Here is a 26,367-nt window from a genome sequence, read left to right as displayed (position 1 = left end):
TATTACCAGTGTTTCCCATTAATGATGTATAGATTGTGGCGCACTGCTGTAGTCTGATCACCGTAGTCTTAAGATGAACCAAAAATAGTGTGGTGAGCAAAGTTAAGAGTAATTTTGAGGTAAACCTGGTGTGTACTGCATTTTACAACATACACATTTGTGCATATGAGCTTTTGTGCAAAATGCATCAAGCCAGACCCAGAATTGGACGCCCACAAAACAGCGAGTGCTGAAAATCAACCAACGCAATAACATGAGTGTTAATATTAATGGCATAAAACATCAACATGAGTGACACAAAAATCTGACATCACATAGTCGGCAAATAATCAGTCAACAGGTGCTCTGTGTGTCTGTGTTTATGACAATACCAGAGAATATCTTACTTTGATTCCACTCACATTCTCCTTGTAAGCTCTTACTCCAAACATCCATTTTCTCACAGGGCGAAAATCAACCTCAGGACTGATGACTTCATTGAGCAAACGGTTGACATTCACAGAACATAATACATCCATGACATGTAGCTGAAGTTTAGAACGGTACTTACCATGGTAGTGGGGACACTCTTTGACTGCAAAATTAGAAAGACCTCAATAGAAAAGTGTACTCGTGTAATAATTTAGCATTTTTAGTCAATATCAGACGAACAACAAACAGGTTGCAAGCATGACCTGTTCTCTGAACTAAGGTTTTCAGGTGTTTTTAATTCAATAAGCAGTGACAAAACATTTAAATAATAAAAAAGGGTCATAAAAGTCTCTGATATTAACAATACACCACCCTCATGTGTATGCCATAAATGCAGTAAAAGTATGAGGGAAACACTGGTGTTATACTTTGTAAAGCTATAGATAAAATTACAGCCTTTATAAGTATAGTTGCAGTGGTGGTCAATAAATGTGGCGCATCGCTACTAAATTTAAAAAAAAAGTACATTAAATATTATGATTGTTCTGAATAACTGAAATGAAGATGGCTTCTTTCCATGGCACAGAGTCAGGGGATACACAGTATACCTACAAAAACGAAACACTGGTAGTTTTCCATAAAGGGTGTCAGCCCAGGTTTACCCAATTAGTGCATCTCCGCTAAAACGAATAGGCTCTTATATCTGTTACAGCTGCAGTCAGGAGTATGAATGTGTCGATATTCCACACAGGAGGTGGATTTGTAAAACGGTCTGTGAACATATTTTGTCAGCCACACAGTGTACTCACTGAAGTAAACATCATCTTATTCTCATCGCTTCCATGGTGTTGAAAGATGTACGGCACCTTGGCGGCGGACGTGATAAACACCATGCCCTGTAATTTCAGGTGCATTTTGATTTACTGTCAGTCTGTCTGAAGGTGATCCCATCCATATTATTTAGCACTGTCATTGTCATTATAGTTGCAGTGTGGCCTGTTTGATTTAGAACTGTTTTAAGAAATTAAGTTATTGCTCCTGGTGTGAGCGACCCTTAAACCTGCCGTAAATGATTTATAACCCCTCTAAAGCATCTCCCTTTATCTTAAGACGATATCAAATGTCGACTGTCCTGATAATGTCATGTATTTTTCTCACCATTGTAATTGATGTATAGTGTTTCATAAATGAACTGCTCATCTGCCTCCAAGCTTCCATTTCCGATTAAAACCCTCCAGACAAATCTCATTTCCCACCTCCCCAGTATTAACAGGATGGCTTTAAAATTCATTTAACTCATCTTCCTTGTCTCAGAGCAATCCTGTTGTCATTTTCTAGGCTGAGAAACATTGAGACGCTGTCGAACCTGCTTCGCTCTGTGCTGCTGCTCTCTCCAGGTAAATGGTATTTTATCTCCCCCATAATGCATGCTGATGTAGCTACACAGGCAGCTGGCTGCCAGCCACTCTATCAAGGAGATGATGATGAAGCCAGGTTGCACATAAAAGAGGGAGGATGAGTCGCTTCATTGATGTGTGTGTTTGTTGGTTGGTGTGTGTGAGTGTATAAATATGTGCCTGGGATTCTGTTGATGTTTCTGGCTTGGTTTGTGTGTGTTTACGTGGGGCCACATTCATGTGTTTGATCATGTCTGTGTGTGTCCCAGGATGTGTCACTGTGGTCTCTCTGTACTGTATGTGTGCGTTTTGCCGTTTGTGTGGGTGCGTGCTGATGTGTGTGGGTTTCCCTCTCCAGACGACCTGCTGTGCTGTGTGTACCTGTGTTTGAACCAGCTGGGTCCGGCCTACCTGGGGATGGAGCTGGGTGTTGGAGAGACGGTGCTGATGAAAGCTGTTGCTCAAGCAACGGGTAACCGACACATGCTCGTTAAGATTTCATGCACAAAACCACAGCAAGCCTAAAATTAATTCCTTCTCCCTCCCTCACATTAACCCTTAACCTTCCAGTGTTCAGGTGAGCATATTATGCACACTTTGCACTTTATGATATAAAAATTCATTATATTTCTCACAATTTGGATTCGGTTAGAATTCAAAAGTTGTTCATTTTTGCATGATTTTTAAAATTCTGAGTAAAAAATGCACATAATGCATATTAACCAATATAATATTAACCAACATATGCCAGGCTGCAAAAATCCAAAAATATCTAATCAATTTTTTATGTAGTATATGGGGGAAAAAAGTTTTTAAAATTTTTTGGCTTTTTTCCCCATCAAAAGATATGGTTTGCTTACATTACAAACATGGGATTTAAAGGGTTAAAAATATGGCAATTATTAAGTACTTGGTATTTTTGTTTACAGGTCAAGTTGATGAAATACAAAAAAGTGTTTAAAGAAAGTTTAAAACAAACTGTATGATAAACATTTTGACATTTGGTCTTTTGGTGAAGGGCCTCGGCACGGGATACTGGAGGGTTAAATGATATGGGAGCGTTACCCTTCAGATGGAAGGATTTCAATGGTTCCCTTTTAAACAACCTGAGATTTGACAGTTAAATGTAATCATATAAATTTTGGGTCCAGACTTACATCCCCACAACACAAATTTTGTCCCCACAGCATAAATGTGATATCAGATTCATGCCCCTGTAAAGATTCAAAGATTTTATTTTGTCAATTCATTACATGGACAGGACATACAAAGAGAATTATTTTGTATCATTTCTCTCACCTTGTAATTAAAAAGCTATGCAAATTTGTTTTAAAGAGGTAAAAATAGAATAAGAATAAATAGGTGGTATACAGAATAAACTATAAAAGAATTTAAAGTGTATATGTATGTTTACAGTAGCAGCAGTAGTACAATCAGTATTTTTTATGAGGTGGATAATGGATCAGAACAGTGTCAGATAATGACAGTAACAGCAGCAGGTGTGACAACACTTCCATGTAGTAATGGTAACTAAGTGTAAAGAAGTCCCATGAATATAATTAACTAGCGCGTTTACCCGTGGGGTCCACAGGTTCTAGATGTGGTAGTTTTTATGCTGTTGTGTATTCGTGCATGCTGTACCACATTTGTCCAGCAGTCACCACCAAAGCGCTCTGGGTATAGCAAAGTGATTGTAAGACTATTGGATTATATCTCCCAAAATATTGGTCCTGTCAACTTGCTGTTTTCACTAGTCTGTTCCTTGACCAAAAATACATATGTATGTCAAACTGCAGCAGTCAGCTCTGTACGGATTTAGTGTGAATCCTGAGACACACATACACACACAAAGTCCACTTGGTTTTTATTATATAGATTTTAGACCCCTGATCCTGGCTATCATAACCAAAGACTGAACTGTTGGAATAATGCTGCTACTGTGTGAAATCTTCAGCCCTCACCCTCCTCCCCTTAGACATCTGGGAGTTACCTTCAGAGTCTTTCTTGTTATGTGAAATAACACCAACCTTTGAGCTGTAACTACATCCTAAAAATGTAAAGTTTTGATGAAGCCATTCATCTTTTCATACGCGGTATTCCTTTTGTGGGGCTTTAGTCATTTTAATGTCATGGATCACTTCCCCACTCGTGAATATTCCATCAAAACAGCGTCTCCTGACACTGTCGTACAAATGCACCGTTCCTACTTCCTGCACTTTGTGGTGCAAAGCATAAACCGACTGAACCACCCAGAGGGGGACATAAACAAGTGTTTGTCTCTTTATCTTTTCTCCTTAGACAGACTGCAGATATTAATTTAAATTCTGTAACTGTCTTTTCATGGTTTACAGATTGTTTCTTTTTCTATTATGTTTTAAACATCAGAATTGAATGACTTAAAAATTCGAACCCTCCAACTCCTCCTTCACCCTCAGCATTTTGGCATATTTTTCTGTTCTCAAATCAAGAAACTAAGATTTATCCACAAAACTACACAATGTACTCACATCTGTGTCTTTTTGTCATCTCATTGACTTAATATATATGCCCTGGTCGGCTACATTTTTTTAACAGATTGCATTTTTCTTTTTTTATTCTTCTATATATTGAAAACTGATAATTTTAAACCCTAAAATCACACTTTCACCTTCAAAGTGCTTGGTGTATCTGCTAAAATGTCCTCCCAAACACAGATAAAATCTATATGCTCTCATAACACACACTCGCACACAAACATTCCTTAACAAATCAATTGCACCCAAACACTCACTTGTGAATTCTCAGCCCCTAAATGCTAATTCCACCCTTTCTTACTGATGAGGCGGTTGCTATTTACCATCTCGTTCTTGTTTCCAGGACGACAATTGGACAAAATTAAGGCAGAGGCGCAAGAGAAAGGAGATTTGGGCCTGGTGGCTGAGAGTTCCCGTAGCAACCAGCGCATGATGTTTCAGCCAGCCAGTCTGACAGCAGGGGGCGTGTTCAGGAAATTGAAGGAAATTGCCGGCATGAGTGGGAACTCAGTGAGTCACAGAATAACATTTTCATTAGGGGATGCCACACTTACTGGGGAGGGGGTATTGTTTTCACGCTGTTGGCCTCAATTTTGGCTCTAGTGAAGGAAAAGGAAATGTTAATGTGATTGTGTGTTGAACAAGCACTTATTAATTTATTTGTCCACTTCAGAGGAAACAGGGTCATTTTTCAGCTTGTGAATAAGGCATCACCTGGATGGAATCACTCGAGCAATTAGTTCCTATTCCTTCCTGTTGCTGTTTGTGTCTTTTTTTCCCTTCCTTGAACATGTAGTTTGTAGTCGCCGTTGACCTCAGTCTTTATGCATTCTGTCTCTGCTCGCTCTTCTTCTGTGAATTTCAATTTCCTCCCGGGCGCCTCAGGCCATGAATAAGAAAATCGACATCATCAAAGGCCTCTTTGTGGCATGCCGCTTTTCTGAGGCCCGCTACATAGTCAGGTAAAATAACACTCTCTCACTCACACACATATATGCATGTGCACACACACACACACACACACACACAGATAGGCTTGGCTGGATGTGTAATGACAAGCATTTACACGCACATCTGCATCAATGTAGAAACACACACATAGACACTGCAGTGCTGTTTTTACCTGCCTGTCTGTCTAGCTGTTGTCAAGGGCAGCAGGTGCAAATACTAACTGCTATTGGTCCAATGTTGTTGACTGACAGGTCCCTGGCTGGGAAGCTGAGAATAGGCCTGGCTGAGCAGAGTGTCCTATCAGCACTAAGTCAGGCAGTGTGTCTGACGCCTCCTGGCCAAGGTATTTGTCAATATTTAACACATCACAGCAAGGGCTGAGCAATGTACTGCGACACTGTTACATGTGTGTTTACATTGTTTACACTACTTCTGCTTCATTAGCATATTTTATATTAGGTTTACATTTTTAAAATCGTAGCCTTTCATACAGTATATCTCCAATTTGCACATATTTTTTGATTGCACAATTTTATATTTTATACTTTTTTTTAAAGATATGTCTGTATCGTATTGTTATTATTTAGATGTAAGTGCACGGTTGCAGGCAGAGACCACCTGCAATTTTGTTGCACAATGGGTTTAATGACAGTAAAGCCTATTCTATTCTATTCTATTCTATTCTATTCTATTCTGTTCTGTTCTGTTCTGTTCTATTCTATATGGACAAAACATTTAGTCTAAGGCTGTTTTTTTCCAGTGATATAGATGCTTCCTAATTTGAATTGGGTCTACAGGGGTTGGACAAAATAATGGAAACACCTTCATCTCAAGATGATAATGCCCCAATCCATACAGCTAGAATTGTTAAAGAATGGCATGAGGAACATTCTAATGAAGTTGAGCATCTCGTATGGCCGGCACAGTCCCCAGACCTCAACATTATTGAGCATTTATGGTCAGTTTTAGAGATTCAAGTAAGACATCGATTTCCACCGCCATCGTCTCTAAAAGAGTTGGAGGGTATTCTAACTGAAGAATGGCTTAAAATTCCTTTGGAAACAATTCACAAGTTCTATGAATCAATACCTCGGAGAATTGAGGCTGTAATTGCCGCAAAAGGCGGACCTACACCATATTAAATTATATTTTGTTGATTTTTTAAGGTGTTTCCATTATTTTGCCCAACCCCTGTATTTATATGGTGATAAAAATCAGATGACTGAAAGTAATCCATTAATTGTAATAATCAGATCTGACGTGTTTACATGCATTTAAGAAATGTGATAATTGAAAACCCTGGTTAAGAGTACACACAGTATGTACATAGTGATGATAGAGGTTAACTTCCTGTTATTGTCTTCTGCTCACATTTGATTATGTAACTTCTGTTTTCTACAGTTTGACTTGTTTTTACACATGTGCAGATTTAAAAGAATCAAATAAATCAGATTAACCTGTATACATGCAGGAAGACATCAGAGTATTTTTGGACAAATCCAGGTGTGTTAATCTGATTTGTCATAATCAGATTACTGCTGATTAGATGCTTTTTCATTGGCAGTGGTGAAAACAATGTCATGATCTTTTGCTACTTCACAATACCAGCTCCTTCTATGTCTCCTTTTTTTTTTTTGGCTGACCTTTTTGGCAGTAATATTCTTGTCCAGATGGCAGTGTGCAGGTCTTGTTTTGAATGGAATTCAATTTTCTAAATGTTAGACGTCAGAAGTCATTAAGTACTTTTAAAGTTGAATTTGTGAGGTCCTAATAACATTATACTTGTACATTCATTCAACCATGAATCACTTTAATAACCATTTTCCTACAGAAAACATGTCGTTTTTGATTTATCCACAGTGGTTGAGTATGAAAATTATTTGCCCCAAAACTTCCATACATTTGGTTTAAATTGTTGAACATATCCAAAAAAGTCAAGTTTCTGATACTTGTTGATATTAAACTTGTCACCAACTTTCTATTGCCACAACTTTGCGTTCCAATAGACTTTCCCTAAACTTCACACAACACAGTGGTCTGTTCCACGTTAGACATCACACAACTGAACCACTTCTAATGCCGCTCAGGTCACATGGCTGTCAATTGTCACTTCGTCTTCTTGGCTGTTGTTGGACAAAGCTCTTAGTACTCTAAGGAAACGACAGCAAACTGACATTAATGTTTTGGCTTCACTTGTCTGTTGTAGAAGTTTACTTATTGAAGTTTCAGTTTGAGTCTTTGTTGAATAATCATGTTAATGAGCTGCACCTACACATGGTGAATAATGGGATTAACTGTGTGAAATTTCATATAAAAACCCATCTGGGAGACCACACTAAAGGGGAGGGAAAGGGAAGGTGTTAGAACAAGTTATAATGAGCTTTATTAATAGAGACTTGTTAGTGTGGTGCTGAAATATTCCTTGCATTCATTAGAACAGTCTTTGATTAAATTTAAAGTGTAGAACATATAATACAAATCAATACATAGCTAATAATTCCATTTTACAGCACAGTGAACTGATGATTCAGAACATAAGTGATTGCGTTTGACACATCATTTTCACCTGAATGTCTATCAGTTTAAGGAAGTAATGTTGCCATCTCTCTCACGTTCTGCCTTCAGTGCCGATCACTCCTGCTCTCAGCGAATTAAAAAAATAATTCTGGACTTATTAGTATTCTTGGCCTGTTCACAACTGGAGGTATGCTTTAATAAAAGTCAATTAGACCAGAGGCTTGGCAGGGAAATTTGCATTGATCTGTGGCCGGGTCTGGAAATGCCTTTTTCTTTTTCTCTTTTTTTTTTTTTAAAAGCATTTTTATTTATTTATTTAACCATTATTTAATCAGGCAGGTCAACTAAGAGCAAGTCCTTTATAGGGTTGAAGTGGATCATTATCATGAATAGTTAATTAGCAGTCCATTATTTAGTGATGCTCTTAAATAGGGCAAATATTAATGTTGACTGAAAAAATAAAGTATGTTGTCAGTCCATCTAGATTATATTATTTTGTCCATTTTAAACCACAGTGAAACTGCACCTAGAGGTTCGATTAATCAGTTTGGGTGATTCATTTTTTGGTTCATGAGTTGATTTGCTTGATCCAGATGTGTTTGTTTATTAATTTAAGCAAGTGTTCCATAGACTTACAGATGCTCAGTTCAGCTGTTGTCCTGATGAAAATAAAATCAAACATTTATAACGGCATAGATAACAAAAATTAAGGTTACAACAGGACACTGACTCTAATACTGAAATTGTAGTGTTAAAGCAAAATTAAACAGATCAAATGTGTTGTACAATGTATTACAAAAATAACAAAAAGTTGTGCTGTCATGCGTGAAGATGCCTGAAAACTGATCTGATTTACACTGATGTAAAATGAAATGGTAACATTTTGAGTAATAAAGCTGTAAAAGACTAAAAGAAATCAGGAAAAAATATGTTGTACAAGTAATATTTTCTTCTGCTTGTAATATTTTGATAACTAATTACTTTATTCTTGTAAATCCCTTAATTTTTTTATTTAACCTTTATTTACCCAGGCAAGCAATTAAGAACAGGTTCTTATTTACAAATGCAGCCTTAATAATGATTTATTGTTAAATGTTATGACTGTTTTTTGATCAGTTTGGGTTGTCATAAGGTACTTGTTTGGAGGGGGATTATGTTCATCTTTATAAGCCAATGTCTTAATTTTTTTTAGATTATAAAACATATTAAATAACTAAAAAATTACAATGGTAATTATTCTTTGCTATTTGCCTTGGATTTACAAAAAAGACAACATTCTGCACCATTTGCTTTATGAATGTATTATTTCTCATTTCTGTGATTATTTAAATAATTACATCATGGAGTGAAGAAATGGATGGGGTCAGAATAAAAAAAAAAAAAACCCAGACATTAAGCAGAAAGTAATAATGTCAAAAATTAATGAAATGAACAAACTATTACTGCTTAATCTCTGCTTTTTAGAGCTTGCACTGTTACTTTGAAGTTACAAGTTCTCCATAAGATGAAGTGACAGTATTTAAACCGTGATTGACTCAGAAAACGAGCTAAAAACCTCACAATTTTACTCAAAAAGAAAACCAAGTCTGTTTACCTTTATTTAACTAGGAGAATCGCATTGAGATTAAGAGCCTCTTTTACAAGGGAGTCTTGGCCAAAATAGGCAGCAGATAGAAAATACTTATAAGATGACACAGTGATAACACACACACACATTTAACAATAACTAGTAAAAATAACATTTACAAGCAGGTTAAAAAAACCAAGTGCAAGTTATGGAGTCAGCTTCAAGAACTGTTTGGATTTAAAAGCATCAGTGAAATGAACTTATTTTCTAGTCTTTCTGCAGCAGATCCCATGCATAATGTGCAATGTCAACAAAAGCCCTTCGACTCAGTTCTGTAGGGATGAAAGCAATTCATGATCATTTGTACAGAGAAAATAAATATTAGAATTTCTCTGTTCAGTTAATATATAAATGTATAAATACAGGTGGATAAAATGAAAACTGCATTGTCACTTTATCCACCTGCTGAATAAGATTGTACTATTGATTACTTGTACTATTTGCACAGAACCATAACCGGTACCATTATATCTCACTCAAACCCATTGGTTTTGTCCACATGTATATTGTATATTGCATAGTTTGAAAAATTTGATAGTCCACTGTAACTACAGTATATCTTGCTTGTTTATTCTGTATTTTACTATTTTCATTTTATTTAATTTATTTTATTATTCACTGCATGCTTCTTACCAGCTCCATTTTCTGTGTTTGCACCAAACCACTGAAGCAAATTCCCAGTAATGTGAACCCTGTTTACTTACATGGCAACAAACATGATTCTAATGCTGATTTTAAAACAGCAGGAGGCCAAATACTGCCTTATTTATTTATATATATATATATATATATACAGTACAGGCCAAAAGTTTGGACACACCTTCTCATTCTTCGCATTTTCTTTATTTTCATGACTATTTACATTGTAGATTCTCACTGAAGGCATCAAAACTATGAATGAACACATGTGGAATTATGTACTTAACAAAAAAGTGTGAAATAACTGAAAACATCTCTTATATTCTAGTTTCTTCAAAGTAGCCACCCTTAGCTCTGATGACTGCCTTGCACACCCTTGGCATTCTCTTGATGAGCATCAAGAGGTAGTCACCTGAAATGGTTTTCACTTCATAGCTGTGCCTTGTCAGGGTTACTTAGTGGAATTTCTTGCCTTATTGATGGGGTTGGGACCATCAGTTGTGTTGTGCAGAAGTCAGGTTGATGCACAGCTAACACAGTGGTGTCAACACTTTACAGTTAGGAATGAACCTCACAGAAGCATTGTGGGAAATGGTGTCAACCATCTAAAGACACTGAGCAGAATCATTCATGTACAAACCATCTCCATAATCCAACACAGATAAAAAAAAGTTGCAGCAACATGGAGAAACTTTGCACATTTTACAAAAAAAAGCTTAAAAAAAACCCCTTCAAACTCTGCATACTTTACAGATAGAGGCTAAAAATTAGTTTAAAAAAATTGTCTTTTACAGAGGAGACAAGTGTGAAGAAGACAAAGCATGACTAATTTACTGATAACAGCGCTCTGTCCCCCTTCGTTGTTTCCGGCTCCATCTCTCATTCATACTGTATTCATTCTAGAAGACATATGTTAGAAAACAGTGGGGTGCAGCCGCACACAGGTAGTCTTGTGTGTTTCCCAGTCTTTGAAGTGCTTTTGAACTAACCTATACTACATATGTTGGGTCTGACACCTGGGCCGACGTGTTTTAAAAGGCTTTTTTTTTTTTCTTTTTTTTTGTCTTTTCCTCATAGATTTCCCTCCCGCTGTGATCGACGCTGGAAAAGGGATGAGCACTGAAAGCAGGAGGGCTTGGATCGAAGAGAAGAGCCTCATTCTCAAGCAGACCTACTGGTAACCCAGTCCTGAACAGCCCCCACCACGCTGGTTTCACTTTGCAGTCTCTCCTGGCTGCCACCACAGTCCCTCATCCCCCTTAAGCTCTGTCCCTTATTCTCCCTCAGTCACTCTACTTAGTTTCATTTCGGATGATATTGATTTTCTTCTTGTGTGTGTTTCTTTCTTCTCAAACGTCTCGCCTCATCTCGCTCTCCCATGCAGTGAGATGCCCAATTACGACGTCCTCATTCCTGTTCTGCTAAAGGAGGGCATAGACCAGCTGCCCAAACACTGCAAACTCACTCCAGGTAAGATGCAGCCGGTCAGGAGGCCCAGACACAATTCACAACAGTGACAAGTGTGTGTTTATTGATCCGTCCGGTGGAGGCGAGTCAGTTATTTTAGTTGAGTCATTTATCACAGAAAGATAAAAGATACCACTAAACTAAGAATTAGCTCCCAATTACGCTGTTGTCCAGCTGTTTGCGATAAAGGGCCTCGACGCGTAGGTAATGAATACGAGCCACCGCCTGAATATGCCCCTACTTTCAAACTCATTTCAGTTCAAGGGCCACATCGTCCAAATATGATCTGAAGTGGATCAGACCAGTAAAATAATAGCCTAAAAATAATGTCAACCCCAAACTCTTCTCTGTTTTATAGGGAAAAAGGAAAATTACATTATGAAAATGTTTACATCTACAAACTGTCCTTTAAAAAATTTGAATAACATGACCAAACTGAAACTCATTTAGAAAAATAATTGCAATTTTAACTGTATTATCCCTCAGCTTCTCATTTACACATGTGCTTTACAGCTTAAAGATATCAGTGGATCTACAAAGGCACAAAACATTTAGTAACAGACAGAATATTGTTAAAATTATACTTAGTGTTTTCTGTGGAACTGATCTGTTGGTGTGGCAGTGTGAGGGGGAGAAGGGGCATGCGACTGCGCGTGGTTCAGTCGGGGGGGGGACGCACGTGCGTTTCGGTCAGTAACCGCGTGCGTGCGTCAGTTTCCGTCCTTTTAGTACTATGGGGGCACAGGGCAGTGCAGTCTGGGTCTCCTGCAGAAGTGAAAGTGAAACTTTACTCTCATTTATCTTTTCCTTATCTCCTGAAACTTTAATGTGAGGGGGCAGGACGTTTGTCCTGGCCTATTATATATTATACATATGTATAATAAGTCTAATGCAACGGTGATGTTTTCTTTTTTTTTTTTGTATGAAATGTGTGGTGTGGTGGCAAAGATTTTGCCGTGGTGCGGCGCCTCAGCAAAACCTATACCAGCAGAAGTGCTGCTTACTTCTGCTAACACATTTTATGTTGCTCATATTTGTTCAGGTTATTGACTGTTTTGTGAAAGGATAGTTTATAAATGCAAACATTGTCATGTGATTTTAGAATTTTACTGGTCTGACCCACTTGAGATCAAACTGGTCTGAATTAGGCCTGAAAATATCACTGAGGACGGGCCAAGTTACCACCAAAGTAACACATTGGCTATATTTTAAAAGATTGCCATGGAGTAATAAAGGCATTTTATTTTTTCACATATCCTACAGTATGCCTTGGAATATTTTTTGAAATCTTGCATGTTTATGCAGATTTTTTTGACTCTAAATAGTAAGACCAACCATAGTTCAGTTTGATCCAACAGTAGATTCAGGACATAAGTGTTTTTGTGCTGGACCTCAGCTGAAGACACAGTAAACATGACTTATTAACCAGAACAGACAGAATCTTGTTGGAATTTAGTTTATTAAAAGTGCAGGGATGTTTAAGGTGCAAAATTGAAATTGCGTGTCCATTTGATCACTATGCAGATTTGTTGCATTTCACTAAAGTAAGTTGGAATAACATGTACAAAATTCAGCAAAAATATAGTACTGACAGCACCTCAGCCGCCCAAAACCATAGGAATAACCCTGCAGTGTTGACCTGACTAGTGAGCACATGACTAAACATAACCAGTAACAACCCCCCAGTACCTAAGCTCTACACAAAACTGAAAACCCCTATTAGGAAATAATTTCAGGTGAATCAGGTTAGGCTGCCCAGTGGTGATTGAATTATGAAAAACGCAGTCTATGAGGCAAACCTAGTGTCTGACTGGGTCTGACTGGTCACTGTGTGTCCTTCCTGGATTTGTGGTCACCATTCTACATGAACTTTCCCAGGAGAAAACAAAACATCAAAGTCGACATCCAGTCGTTAATTCAGCATGGAAACTGAATTACAACCAATTCTGTTTTTCTTTCTTTTTTTTTTTTTTTAATGTCACTGTCCAAGTCCAGAGTCATCTTTGTCTTCACTATAATTTCTTCAAACATCTTCTGTAATGAAACCACTGGTCAGATTCATTTGAAATTTTATATGTAGCTTTCTTGGGACAGTGTCTGCAAAGTTTGTTCACAGTTTTGAGCAATTTTGATATTGGACTTTTTGACACATTTTTAAATTCTTACTAATTCTCCATTACTACTCATAATGGGTCATATTTAATGGCTTATAAGATGGAAATGGTTAGCGATATCAATATAGTTACTATTTAGCACTGATAGGAAGTCACATATGGACTTTGATTTAATTAGTTGCGGCAGAACCTGAAAACCTCACAAGTTCAACTTGTTATTCAATCTTGATAGAACATGTCGGTGAGCTACAGGGCCAATAGTCCTATTTTTATAATGATACAACTGATTACATTCACTGCAGGTGATTTGTTATTTTCAATAAGTGCTATCCAGTGGTGTTATCAGCCCCCTGGACATGTGATATGCATTTGAGGTGTGTTTTAAAATGAAAATATATTAATGTAGCTGTAGCCTTGAGGCTGTTTACATACATGAGGTTTGTGTAGTTAGTTTTGCCTTCACACTTTCACACTATTTTAGCGGACAAATATGTCCTGCTGTCATTATTCACGTGCTGCTCTTTACACTCAAGTGTCTGATGTGTGCATGTATCAGTTTAACTCATTTTTTTGAACTTCTTCTGTCTTTCATTTGTTTTTCTTTTGTTTTTTGTAATGACAGCTTTATATAAGCCCCTTTCCCACAGCACTTCTGTTCCAGGAATATTTCACCTTTATTCTGGAATGACGTCTGTGTAAACAAAATGGTGGATCATTTGGTCCCACCTCTGTCACGGCTCTGTAATGCCTCTGGAGGTAATAACAGAGCCCTGATAAAGGTGGAATCAGGATTCCAGAGCGCTAAGTAGAAGGAACACCTCTTGTGTGACGTTTTGATGATGTATCGCGTGTGTGACCTTCGTGCTGGGGGGATTTAAAAATGAGCATGGGCCATGTACAGTAAAAAAACATATCAATGCTACCAGAAAGATGTGGAACTGGGGAGATGCCGAGATCTGTGAGTTGTTGTCACTTCAGGCAGAGGGCTCTATCCATCCTAACATTTGTGGATTGCTGTGCTCTGTTCATCCCCCATTGTTGTTTTGAGAGCCAACACCGCTATGCTTGGCGCATTTCCAACGCACGAGTCATATGTCACACTATATGCTGTGTCACCGCCCCTTTGTGTAAAAGTCCAGCCTGTCTCACCTCTGTTACTCCTTTGGCTGTGGAAATCAGTCAGTGGTGGCAAACAGGTGGGATCACCATCTCACCTTTTTTCCGGGATCTCTGTCTAAAAGTAGCTACAATTTCATGGCAATTGGACCTAAAGTATTGAACTATCCAAAAAGTGTTTTCACGCTGTACATGAAACCAAATCATGGTTTAATTTTATCTATCCTGAGACCACCTCCTCCAGTCGTACCAAAGACCAGTTGTTTGGTCTGTTCTGAGGTCCAGGGGAGGCTTCACAGCTGCATATTTGGTTCGGATTGAACTGGAAAGTCCTAATGTCCACACCAAAAGAGAAGGTGTGAAAGCACCCTTAGTCTAGGGCTGCATTTTGAACAAAAATAAAATGCAGATTTTTTCCTTTGAAAACTCTATTTTTGATTTCGATTTTTGGGTCAAACTGCAAAAGACAACAGAAGTTGGCATGTTGTTTTAGTGTGCTGCCCGCAATGCAACCATGGCTCCCTACCTCAGATCTGTGATGGTATCATGGAATCCCCGAACATTCTGGGACGGGTCCAGAAGTTATACCAATGTAAGTCAGTGGCAGGCATCAGTTATACCTGCATGCTTGCGTACGTGGACCACCTAAGATGAGTGATACCCATGCGGTTATATTTAAATTGGGGGATCCGTGCATGGAGGAGACTGACCCAGGACACGCTGGAGGGATTATATCTCTGGTCTGGCGTGGGAAAGCCTCGGGATTCCCCCGGAGCTGGTGGATGTGTCTGGGCAGAGGGCTGTCTGGGCTCCTCTGCTGAGGCTACTGCCCCTGCAACTCACCCTGGATTGGAAGAAGACTACGGATCCCTGCGTGGACAGTAGATGTGTGATCCCCATGCAGCTATATTTGAATTGGGGGATCCGTATGTGAACCACAGCTTACATTGGTATCGCTACTGCAGACCCATCACAGATTTAAGGTCTGTGGTCATTACATGGACTTCTGTGAAAGATCACTCTCACAGTTAGGAGGAGGAGCCTACGGTAGCATTGAAGGCATGCGGCTTGGACACACAAGAGAGCTGCCTCTGAGCTGCGCGCCACTGGGCCTCCCTCCTCTGAGGCTACAGTAGGCTCCTCCTCCTAACTATGAGAGTAGTTTGACAATTTCCCTTTTTAAAAAAATCATCCTAATTAAAAAATATCCAATTTTGATTTAAAATCGATTAATCGCTCAGGCCTGCCTTAGTCTTAGGGAAAACCCTGTACTACAGAATTTTAATATGTTATATCTGCACGTCAGTGTTATAACTGACGTTATTGTTAAAAATGTTATTGAACTGCATTTAACCTATAAAGACCCAGTACTACTTTTGTGGCAGTTGCTGAATTCACTTTTCCAATCCAATCCAACTTTATTTCTAAAGGACTTTAAAACAACTGCAGTGGGCCAAAGTGCTGTACGGAAGAATAATTAAAACCAAAATAGAAGAATAAAATACAGAATAGATTTAAAGACATAGAAACTGTACAAAAAAGAAGAAAGTGCTATACAGAAGAATAAATAAAACCCAAATAAAAAGAATAAAATACAAGAATAGATTAAAAAGCCATACAATTAAAAACAACAAATAAATAAATAAAATAGATAAATTTTTCTCTGTATTTAATCTTAAGTGATTTATCAACATTTATAATAATATTATCCTCTGTATTTTCCTTTTTTTGTTGAAAAATCAGGTATTTTCCTATATTTAATTCACTGATCATGTAAATGTTCATAAAAACTCAGATTAAAGCTGAGAGTTATTTTATCAGAAACAAAAAACTGAAGAAAATGGGACTTTTTCAGCAAAGATATCAATAACTGAACATAAAAACATCATTGATCCAGCTCCATGGGTTTTACTAGTGAATCAATGTTGCAGAAGATGACTGTGTTTCCACATTCAGTACGGAACCTCTGAACGTCCAAATGGGTCATATCTGATGACCATGAAAAGATGACAAACTGTATTTCACACCAATTATTTACATGTATTGATAAGATTAGTGGATCAACAGGTATTAAAGTGTTTATATCAGTAGATGGTTTTGGTCAGTGTTGGATGTTTGGGTCTTTTAGGGGTTAAATTACTTTGACATTCAGCTCAAAAGCATTTTAACAAAGTTTTTGTTTTGGAGTTACTCTAAAATTTTGTACCAAGAGTTTAAGGTTAGATTGGTTTCCTTGATTACTGATAATCACCATCAGCCCTGAAAAAACCCCTTAATTAAATGAATGTGTTTGAAGCACCTGCTTATGGCGCTGGTCTGCTGCATTTGAAGCTTAACTTAGCCGTGCAGCTGAAGGGGATGTGAATCACACAACTTTTATTTTGAGGCCAGATTTGAATAAAAACAAACCAGTTTTGAATGTGGTTTTTTATCACAGAAACAGTTGTGGGTGTGATGCTGATGTGTCATGTGGAAATGTGTCACAGAGTCAAATTTCACAGCTGTAGGGTTTTTTGGTTTTTTTTTTTTTTTCTTGCAAATGGCAAAATAGGTCCTGGAACAGCCTCATTGGCTTTTTTTTTTTTTTTTTGCAACTTGGAGGCTTGTTAGCACCAACTCCACCCGCATGCCCCCTTCCTCTCCCTTCAGCGCCCCCCCCCCCCCCCCCCCCCCCCCCCCCCACACACACACACACACACACACACACACACACACACACACGCACACAACAGAAAGTGACAAATGAAGAAACTTCTCTGGGGCTAACTCACAATTAGTTTCTGAAGTATTTATGATTCATGAAAAATGCATGATGGTGTTTTTTTGTGTGTCTGTAGCGTTGGTGTCCTGCTGCGTTTTCTGTTTATTTCCTCTTAAGTCTCGCTGTTTGTTCCTCCCAGGTGTACCCCTGAGACCCATGTTGGCTCACCCTACCAAGGGGGTCGGCGAGGTTATGAAGAAATTCGACGAAGCAGCGTTCACCTGCGAGTACAAGTACGACGGAGAGCGCGCTCAGGTACATGTGTCGTGTGAGTGTGTGTGTGTGTGTGAGGATGTAGGTGGCAAAGTGGCACAACGCAACTGTTTGTTTTTCTTGCATTTGACACCGAACATATGCCTGCTGAATTTTGTATGCATATACCTTTCGGCTGTGTTCTTTGAGTGTGAGGTATTGCTGTTGTGCGAGGTCTGTCCCACCCTCCTCCTCCTCTGTACATACACTCATCCGTTTCTATACGGTGTCTACGTGCTTTATTTATTATTTTTTAAGATAAACAGGCATGTTTCTTTGGCCTTGGGCTTGAAGACTGAGCAACTACTTCTGCTGTTGAGAAGTGAGAGGGAGAAGGGAGGGAGGGAAATGGAATCAAGGCTGGAGACGATGAAGGCGAGACGCTACAAGGAGAAGGGAAGACGGCTGCCGAGACACGATGGAAGACAGCAGTGGGGCCAAGGGACTTTCGAGACAGAGAGAGAGAGAGCGAGAGAGAGGGAGGCGTACAGAGACATGAGAGATTGTAATGTAAACCCCTCTGGCTGTATTGTTAATTTTGGACAGTCATGCCAATAAAGTGCCTTTTGAACTGAGCTGAATTGAGAATAAGAGAGATGAGTGGAGAGAGAAACAGAAACACAGAGAGAGAGAACAAACCCTATGACGTCCTCATCTTGCTCTGCTCTCACTGCAGTGGATGTAACCTCAGACGGCCAACAGGGGGACTCATGACACACCATTCACTTAAACACTCCCTCTGTGTGAATAGACAAAAGAAACTGTGTGCATCTGCATGTGACCAGTGTGAAGAACTGAATCACTGCTTTTCCCCAACGAAACTGTCATTTTTCTATTATCACTTAATTGAAAATCCCCAACTACACATTATTTATACCCTTTTCAGAAACAGAATTTATTAATCCCAGGGGACATTATTGTGTATTACAGTTGCTCTGTGTAAGTATAATAAACAATACCAGGAAAGAAATTATCAATACTGCAAAAAAAAGTGTATGTATATACAGCTCTGGAAAAAATCAGACCACTGCATTTTCCTGTGAAATCAGTATGTCTGCATGTATGACAGCCATTCCATTCCTGTGTCTGTTGAATTCCAACACAGTCACACCTTATTCTACTGAATAAACACCTGATCCATGTCTTATTTAAGAAGGAGAAGCATAAACGCCACCACTGTGGCCATCACCATCTTCTTACAATAAGTTAAAAACAGTGCTCTTAGTACCACAAAAGTAATTGGAATCCAAAAGTAACCATTGAAAACTACTGTACTTCTGCTCTGACAATGTTCCCAAACTCTGAGGACTGGTTCTTCTATCAGGACAATGCTCCTGGCCTCAGCTAGGTCCATAAAGGTGTGGATGACAGACCACCAGATGAAGACCCTGTCATGTCCAGCCCAGTCTCCAGACCTGAACCCACTTTGAAAACTTCTGGAGGAACATGGATGGTCACAAGCCATGGAACATTGTTGAGCTTCTTGAATTTCTATGCCTGGAGCTGCATAAAGTAAAGAGCCAAGACACGTGAAAGCTAACACTGAAAGTCAGATATTGATGTCTGAACTTTTCCCACATGACAACATTAGTATTGTGTTGTTTAGAAATGAATATGAACTGGTTTTCTTTGCATTATTTAAGGTCTGAAAACACCTGCATTTTTTTTGTTATTTTGACCATGTGTCGTGTTCTGCAAATACATGCTCTAAAAAATAATATTTTGTATTTGGAATTCGGGAGAAATGTCAGTTTAGAAAATAAAACAAAAATGTTCATTTTACTTAAACACATACCTATAAATGGTCAAATCAGAGAAAGTGATAGTTCTGCAGTGGTTTCAGAATTTTTTCCCAGAGTTCGTTCTCTCTCAGTCTCGCTCTAGAGAGAGAGAGAGAGAGAGAGAGAGAGAGAGAGAGAGAGAGAGAGAGAGAGAGAGAGAGAGAGAGAGAGAGAGAGAGAGAGAGGAGAGAGAGAGAGAGAGAGAGAGAGAGAGAGAGAGAGAGAGAGAGAGAGAGAGAGAGAGAGAGAGAGAGAGAGAGAGAGAGAGAGAGAGAGAGAGAGAGAGAGAGAGAGAGAGAGAGAGAGAGAGAGAGAGAGAGAGAGAGAGAGAGAGAGAGAGCTCCTCTGTGACACCACTGTCAGTCCAGCTGGTAACTGAAGTCACAGTGGCTCAAATCTGGCACAAGTTATATCTACACAAAATTATAATAATGCTATTGTTTCCAGGATTACATGAGGCAGTACCCATTATTTGAATATAAATATAAAAAACTACTGAAATAAGGCAAAAACACAGGCTCAAGTGATGACCAGCAGGACAAACAGCAGAGATAAATGGATGTTGCGATATTTCTAATGAATAAGCCCCAGCTATGTGAATAACCCCAGGTTTACTTTTCATCATAAAACCTTGATTTTAAACAAGCATTTGTTATTCGTGCTTTAAGGTGGATGTACATCACACAAGTCAAGAAAAAGTACAAAACTTAATTTTTTTTTTATAGATCTGCTTAGGTTTCTGTCAAGTCTTGGCCAGAATGAATGATGAAGATTCTCTACGGCACATCATGTGTCATAGCCTATCAAAGTATTCCTCCTTCATACATGACTCATTCAGTAATCGATCAGACTTGATCAAAGGTGGCAGCTGTTGTGCACCGTCCAACCTTTGACCTGCCTAAAATCACTTTTTGTTGTATTTACTGAGTTCCAATGCCTTTTCTTCTTTTGTTGTTTCCTCCCACAGATTCACATTCTGGAGAGTGGTGAAGTACGAATATTCAGCCGCAACCAGGAAGACAACACCAGCAAATACCCAGATATTATCTCTCGCATTCCCAAGGTAAAATACTTGAACACACAGAGCGCTGCAGCTCAGGCCCCCGGGAGAGAACCGAGTCAGGCTGAGCTGTGATTGTCAAATGAGCGCTTTTTACAGCACTATGGATAACAAGTGCACACATTTATCTCACCCACTCTGTCTTTCATTTCGCCCATTTTTTCTCAACCCATCTCTCACCTGTCGACTTTCCATACACACCCACACCTCCTCTCTGTTTCCGTCTGTCACAGTTAGAATCCCTTCCTCAAATGTTTATTTGTGCTTTTGCTTGTTTTCACCCATTCTCGTCCTATTTCCTTTTCAATCATTGAGAGCTGTCACAGGGCACTGAATATTTATTTCTCTTTGGACATTTCTAAACAGTTCACCATGCCTGTGGTGTTTTTAATGGATGTCAAAAACACATTTGTTTAAACTTGTGACTTTGGTTCAGCCTGTCAAATTAGCATGTATCTTTGCATGGAAATGGAGAAAGACATCTGCAGTACCTCAAACTGTGGCAATTGGCCTGCGGTTATCTACGCTCAACCACTACCTCTGCCTTCTGAGCACATTTTTCTACAGTAAGAAACAAAAAGTAGCCCCAAATATATCCATCTCAATTTGATTTCTTTCTTATTCACTGTTATGAGTTTTCAGTAAGGATGCATCATTTAACTTATTCAGCTCTGATTTCTGAGCTTTGCGTATTGTCTGGTACAAGTACTTTGCTAATTGTAGTGTTTAATTAATGAAGAATAAGAATATCCCTCATTCTGTGGAAGGAAGTGGGATCACATTTCTGAATGTAAAAACACATCAGGCTTGAATTTTTTTTTTAGTGTGATTGTTTTCTACCTTTGTAAAATAAAACTAATATTTATTTATTTAACCTTTATTTAACCAGGAAAAACTTGTTAAGATTAAAAATCTCTTTTGCAAGTGTCCTGGCCAAGGCAGCAAAAGAAGTTACAGAAAATGGAAATTACAGCCATACATCTGCACTCAACCCATACATAAAACACTATACTGATAACATACATATAAAACACCATCGATGAATTAGAAGGTACTAAAAGTATGCAACAATGTACCTTAAAAGTGTCTCAAAGCAGAACCCGATTCAATCAATTAGAAAAACATCTACATCCAGATTGATCATTTTCCCGTGCATTTACAAACACTTTGGGGGGTGTGACTCAGGTGGTAGAGCGGGTCGTCCAATAACCAAAGGGTTGGCGGTTCGAATCCCGCTCTGTCCTAGTCATGTGCTGTTGTGTCCTTAGGCAAGACACTTCACCCTCCTTGCCTCCAGTGTTGCTACTCACACTGGTGTATGAATGCCTATGAATGTTTGGTGGTGGTCGGAGGGGCCCTAGGCACAAATTGGCAGCCACACTTCCATCAGCCTGCCCCAGGGCAGCTGTGGATACAGAGTTTACCACCACCTGAGTGTGAATGTGAGAGCGAATGAATAATGGATCCACTGTACGCACTTTGAGTATGTGTTCATAGAAAAGCAGTATATAAATCCAATCCATCATTATTATTATTATAAAATAAGACTGAATAGTTGATAGAATGTACAAGTAAAATGGTTCTGTGTGTTTTAGTTTCATCGAGTGACTGTCAAACTGCAAAAAAGGGGGTGTCTAAAAACACTAAATCTGATGAAAAGGGTACTCAAAACAAGTGAAATATCTGTCCATGCAGCAAGATAATTTCACTTGGCAAGATTTTTTGAATTAAGATTATTAAATCTAGAAATTAGCATGTCTACAGATGTATGAACACTCAAAATAAGAAATTAACTGTTAAAACAAGTTAAATTATCTAACACTTCTAAATCTAAGTTGTTGTTTTTTTTTATCTTGTAAGAACCAAATAATTGCCAGTGTACATATAAGGATCATCAGTCAAAGGCTCAGTCTGTCCAAGAATGAGTTGTAACTAAACACTCAGTGACAAACTTCATGAGAGAATTGTCCATCAGTTCAAGAAGGTCATCTCTGCACACAAAATTACAAGGAATTTTGGTGTGTGACCGTCTCCAGTATTTAATATTGTGAAGAGATTCAAGGAAAAGTCTCAGTGCATAAAGGCCAAATGAAACAGCCGTTGAATGTGTGTGACCTTCAAGCTCTTAGGCGTTATTGCATAAGAAACACTCATGTTTCTATGATAGTGGAGTCTCTTCAACAGTCTCCTGCTTTATCCAGAAATTTAATTTGAAACTGTATTATACAAGGAGGAAGAACTGTGTCAGCTCTATACCGAAACACAGCTGAACTCTGTGTGGGCCTGAGTTCATGTCAAATGGACAAAGACAGTGGAAATGTGTGCTGTGGTCAAATGAGTCCACAGGAAAATCAGCACTGGGTCAAACATGAGACCAAATCTGATAACTGGGAGTAATCAAATCATTTTCATTTTAGTTTACATGCACTTAACCCTTTAACCCCTGAGCCTTGGTTCCAGGTAAACATCCCACTGTGAATTGTTGTCTGTTTCAGTGTCATAAAAGCAGAAAGGTTTAAGGATCAAAACAGGGTGATATTAGAAAAGCACTTGGAGAGTGCAGACCTCCGCCAAGGCAGATCAGTGTCCGTGCCCCCCTCAACCACCACCAAAATGTAATCATTTGTTCCTTGTGCCACTATCACCATTTCTTGATATTTTCATCCAAATCCGTCCGTAACTTTTTGAGTTATCTTGCGAACGGACGGACAGACAGACGCCAAAAACATAACCTCCTTGGCGGAGGCAATAACAGAAAAAGACAAAAAAGAATGGATGTTTTACAGGTTTTTACTAAACAAGGCACTCAGAACATACGTAGATAAGAGATTTAAGGTGCTGAACATGAACATTTTTTTTTTTTAATCAGTCCTTTTTGACACCTGGTTGAACTCCAAAAAGCACTTACACAGTCAAAACTCGGTAAACACAGTGGAAAAAAAAAAAAAAAAAAGGAAATTAATGACAACACTGCAAACAACAGTAAAAACAACAAGGAAAAGTGTTAAAAAAAAGTGGTCTATTTTTATAGCGAGCTGGCCTCACTCACTGCTCTGTGTTTTGCCCCCCTTTACACAGGCGGCTGGGGGTGTACGGAGCATGCTCAGATATCTATGGAAAGAAGGTCTATTATATCAGCACGTTTAGAAAATGTTCCTATTGAGCAAACGGTTGAAGTTTTATGAATATTTGATATAAATCATTCATTCAGAATGCTCACCACAGAGGCATCAGGGGTTAAAGGGTTAAGAGATGTGACGATCAAAAATCCTGGTTTAGCTGCTCCAGTCATTACTGGATTTTTTTTTTTTTTGGGAGTACGTGCATACATGGGGATGGTAGAATCAATCTATCTGTTATTGTCTTCTGCTCACATTTGACTCCGTAACTTCCATTGTTTAACACATGTGCAGATTTCAAAGATTGAAATAAACCAGATTAACCTGCATAAATGCATGAAGACATCAGAGTTATGAGGAGAAATCCAGGTGTGTTAATCTGATTTCTCATAATCAGATTACTGCTGTTATCTGATAAATCATATCAGATTATACTGTTTACATGATCATTGGAATATTCTGATAACTCCAGAAATTAGGTCATGATTAGAGTATTGGTGTGGATGTAAAGGGGCTCTGAAAGGTGGAAAAGCAGCATTGTTGATGACCATGTCTGACTCAAGTATGTGTCCAGGTACCAGTGACGTGAAGCCATGGACTGATACATGGATATGTATGTATAATACAGGGTGAGTCAGAAAACACGCTCTTTTCATTTAAAGAAATTGTACCACTGAAATGGAAATGCTTATTTTTCTTTTGATTATACAGTCATATTGATGTGGTTATTGAGCATGTCTGGCGATTGAATCATTGATTTATGGCATAGCATAACAGAGGGAATGTCCATTGTTTATTGTGCACCGAAATATCTGCCAACACAGTTTATGCCACCGTGAATGAAATTGAAATTGTCAACCATTACAGCATGTTTACTCGCCATCAAAATGTTTTGTCTCAACGAAGTCGTCCGGCACGACCTTCAACCTGGCTACCATTCAGACTGATGCAAATCTGTGCTCGTTGTCGCATCTCTAACACAGCTCTTCTCGCCATTCGTGTTCGTCGTAGGGCTTGGATTTCAGCCGTGATGCGATTTCGGAGTTCCTGAAGAGTTTGTGGAACAGTCTGATACACACGGTTTTTAAGATACCCCCACAAGAAAAAATCAAGGGGGGTCAAGTCCGGGGATCTAGGTGGCCACTCTCTCTCCTGACCCAAACAGACAACTCGATGAGGAAATAATCCCTGCAATCGCTGTGGTCTTGCCATGATGAAAACTCCCTGGGCACTGTCATGTAGGCCTATGTCCTGAGTGTGAAAGCAAAGCCCCGACTCCTGTAATTGTTGTCAATTTCAAGTTTGTTCACTGTGGCATACATTGTGTTGGCAGGTATTTCAGTGCCCAATAAACAATGGACCTTCTCTCTCTTATGCAATGCAATAAATCTATGACTACATCACCAGACATGCTCAATATCCACATCAATATGACTGTATGGTCAAAAGAAAAATCAGTGTTTCCGTTTCAGCAGTACAATTTCTTTAAATGGAAAGAGCGTTTTTTCTGACTCACCCTGTAGAGTATTCTGCCATCAAGGTGCATTTCATCCCAGAGGCTGGTAGTTATGTCAGCAGGATGATGCAATATGGCTTCATAATCACAATGTTTATCTCCTGTTTGCAGTCCACATGTGACTCCTACTGACGATATATGGACATCATACAGAGGAGAATCATATAATTGCAACCATGGACTGATGAGCAGCTCCAGTCTTGGACACAGAAAGAATAGACAGTTGATATCCTCAGTTCCCAAAAGATTACAAAGTGTAATAAAAGCAGAGGAGATGTAGCACTGTGGTAAACACGTCTCTTTCCCTACGTTTTTAGTGTGATGCAGTGCTTAAAATCTACAAATTAACATTAACTAGCGGCATTGTACCCGTGGTGCCATTGTACAATAGCATGATAAGTAGAAGTTGTCTGCCACCACTATCCATTTGTAAACTACCATTTAATCGTGCATTGTGCAGGTAATAATTTGAGCCAAAATGTGAGGCATGAAGGGAAGAGCATGTATTTGTTTGGCCTGCCAAGCATGATTAAATTCAAACAGAGGTAGTGAACTGCAGCCTTCCCATTGTAGCATCGTCTGCTAGCAGTAGAAATTTCATGAACGGCAGCATAACCACTTCCGAAAATGGAGTATGGTGGCAGGGATGAAGAATTCAAAGTAGAGAGAGGCTAAAATCGCCCAGCATACCTCACAACATTTGAATACGAACATAAAATTGTGCCTAGTAGATAGTCAGGTAATGTTTCTATTCATTTGGTGAGTTTGGCGGCGATTGGGCCTGTGAAGGCTGAGGAAAATCCGTACAAATGCCCTCCTGTGCTGCGACATCGATCGATCGGACACAGAACGTGCATTATATAGTAGGATATTTTAAACAAGTGGTGCCAGGTACAACAAGCCCCGCCCCTCGAACGTATTGTAGCTTATTTTGGAGTCGATCCAGCTGATGTCATCATGTCTATGCGTGTGCTGATGTCAGCGTAGACGGAGACGAATTTCGGCCGTTATAAGTAAATAGAGGAAAAAAAAAAACAAAATTCATTAAAAAAGTGAACTCTGACCTACTTCTTCCAAAATTTAATCACATCTATTATGGGTCACTGGCAATCTATAAACCCAATTT

At 38.9% G+C, this 26,367-nt stretch overlaps 1 protein-coding gene across 2 annotated transcripts in view; it reads left to right on the top strand.

Annotated features, from left to right (window-relative positions):
- lig1 (ligase I, DNA, ATP-dependent) overlaps window positions 1-26,367 on the top strand; it is a 130,535-nt gene that overhangs the window by 39,282 nt on the left and 64,886 nt on the right. For both annotated transcript variants that reach the window (XM_030161210.1, XM_030161209.1), the window contains exons 10-18: window positions 1,750-1,808; window positions 2,167-2,280; window positions 4,665-4,831; window positions 5,207-5,283; window positions 5,524-5,615; window positions 11,133-11,232; window positions 11,440-11,525; window positions 17,653-17,768; window positions 20,514-20,609. In XM_030161210.1, the coding sequence (XP_030017070.1) occupies window positions 1,750-1,808; window positions 2,167-2,280; window positions 4,665-4,831; window positions 5,207-5,283; window positions 5,524-5,615; window positions 11,133-11,232; window positions 11,440-11,525; window positions 17,653-17,768; window positions 20,514-20,609 (907 nt within the window). The remainder of the gene's footprint in view (window positions 1-1,749; window positions 1,809-2,166; window positions 2,281-4,664; window positions 4,832-5,206; window positions 5,284-5,523; window positions 5,616-11,132; window positions 11,233-11,439; window positions 11,526-17,652; window positions 17,769-20,513; window positions 20,610-26,367) is intronic.

This window comes from Sphaeramia orbicularis, chromosome 17, assembly GCF_902148855.1.
Source record: "Sphaeramia orbicularis chromosome 17, fSphaOr1.1, whole genome shotgun sequence".
In the NCBI taxonomy this organism is placed as follows: Eukaryota; Metazoa; Chordata; class Actinopteri; order Kurtiformes; family Apogonidae; genus Sphaeramia; species Sphaeramia orbicularis.
Note: the sequence above shows the minus strand (reverse complement) of the source record. Positions and strands in the feature narration are given on the sequence as shown.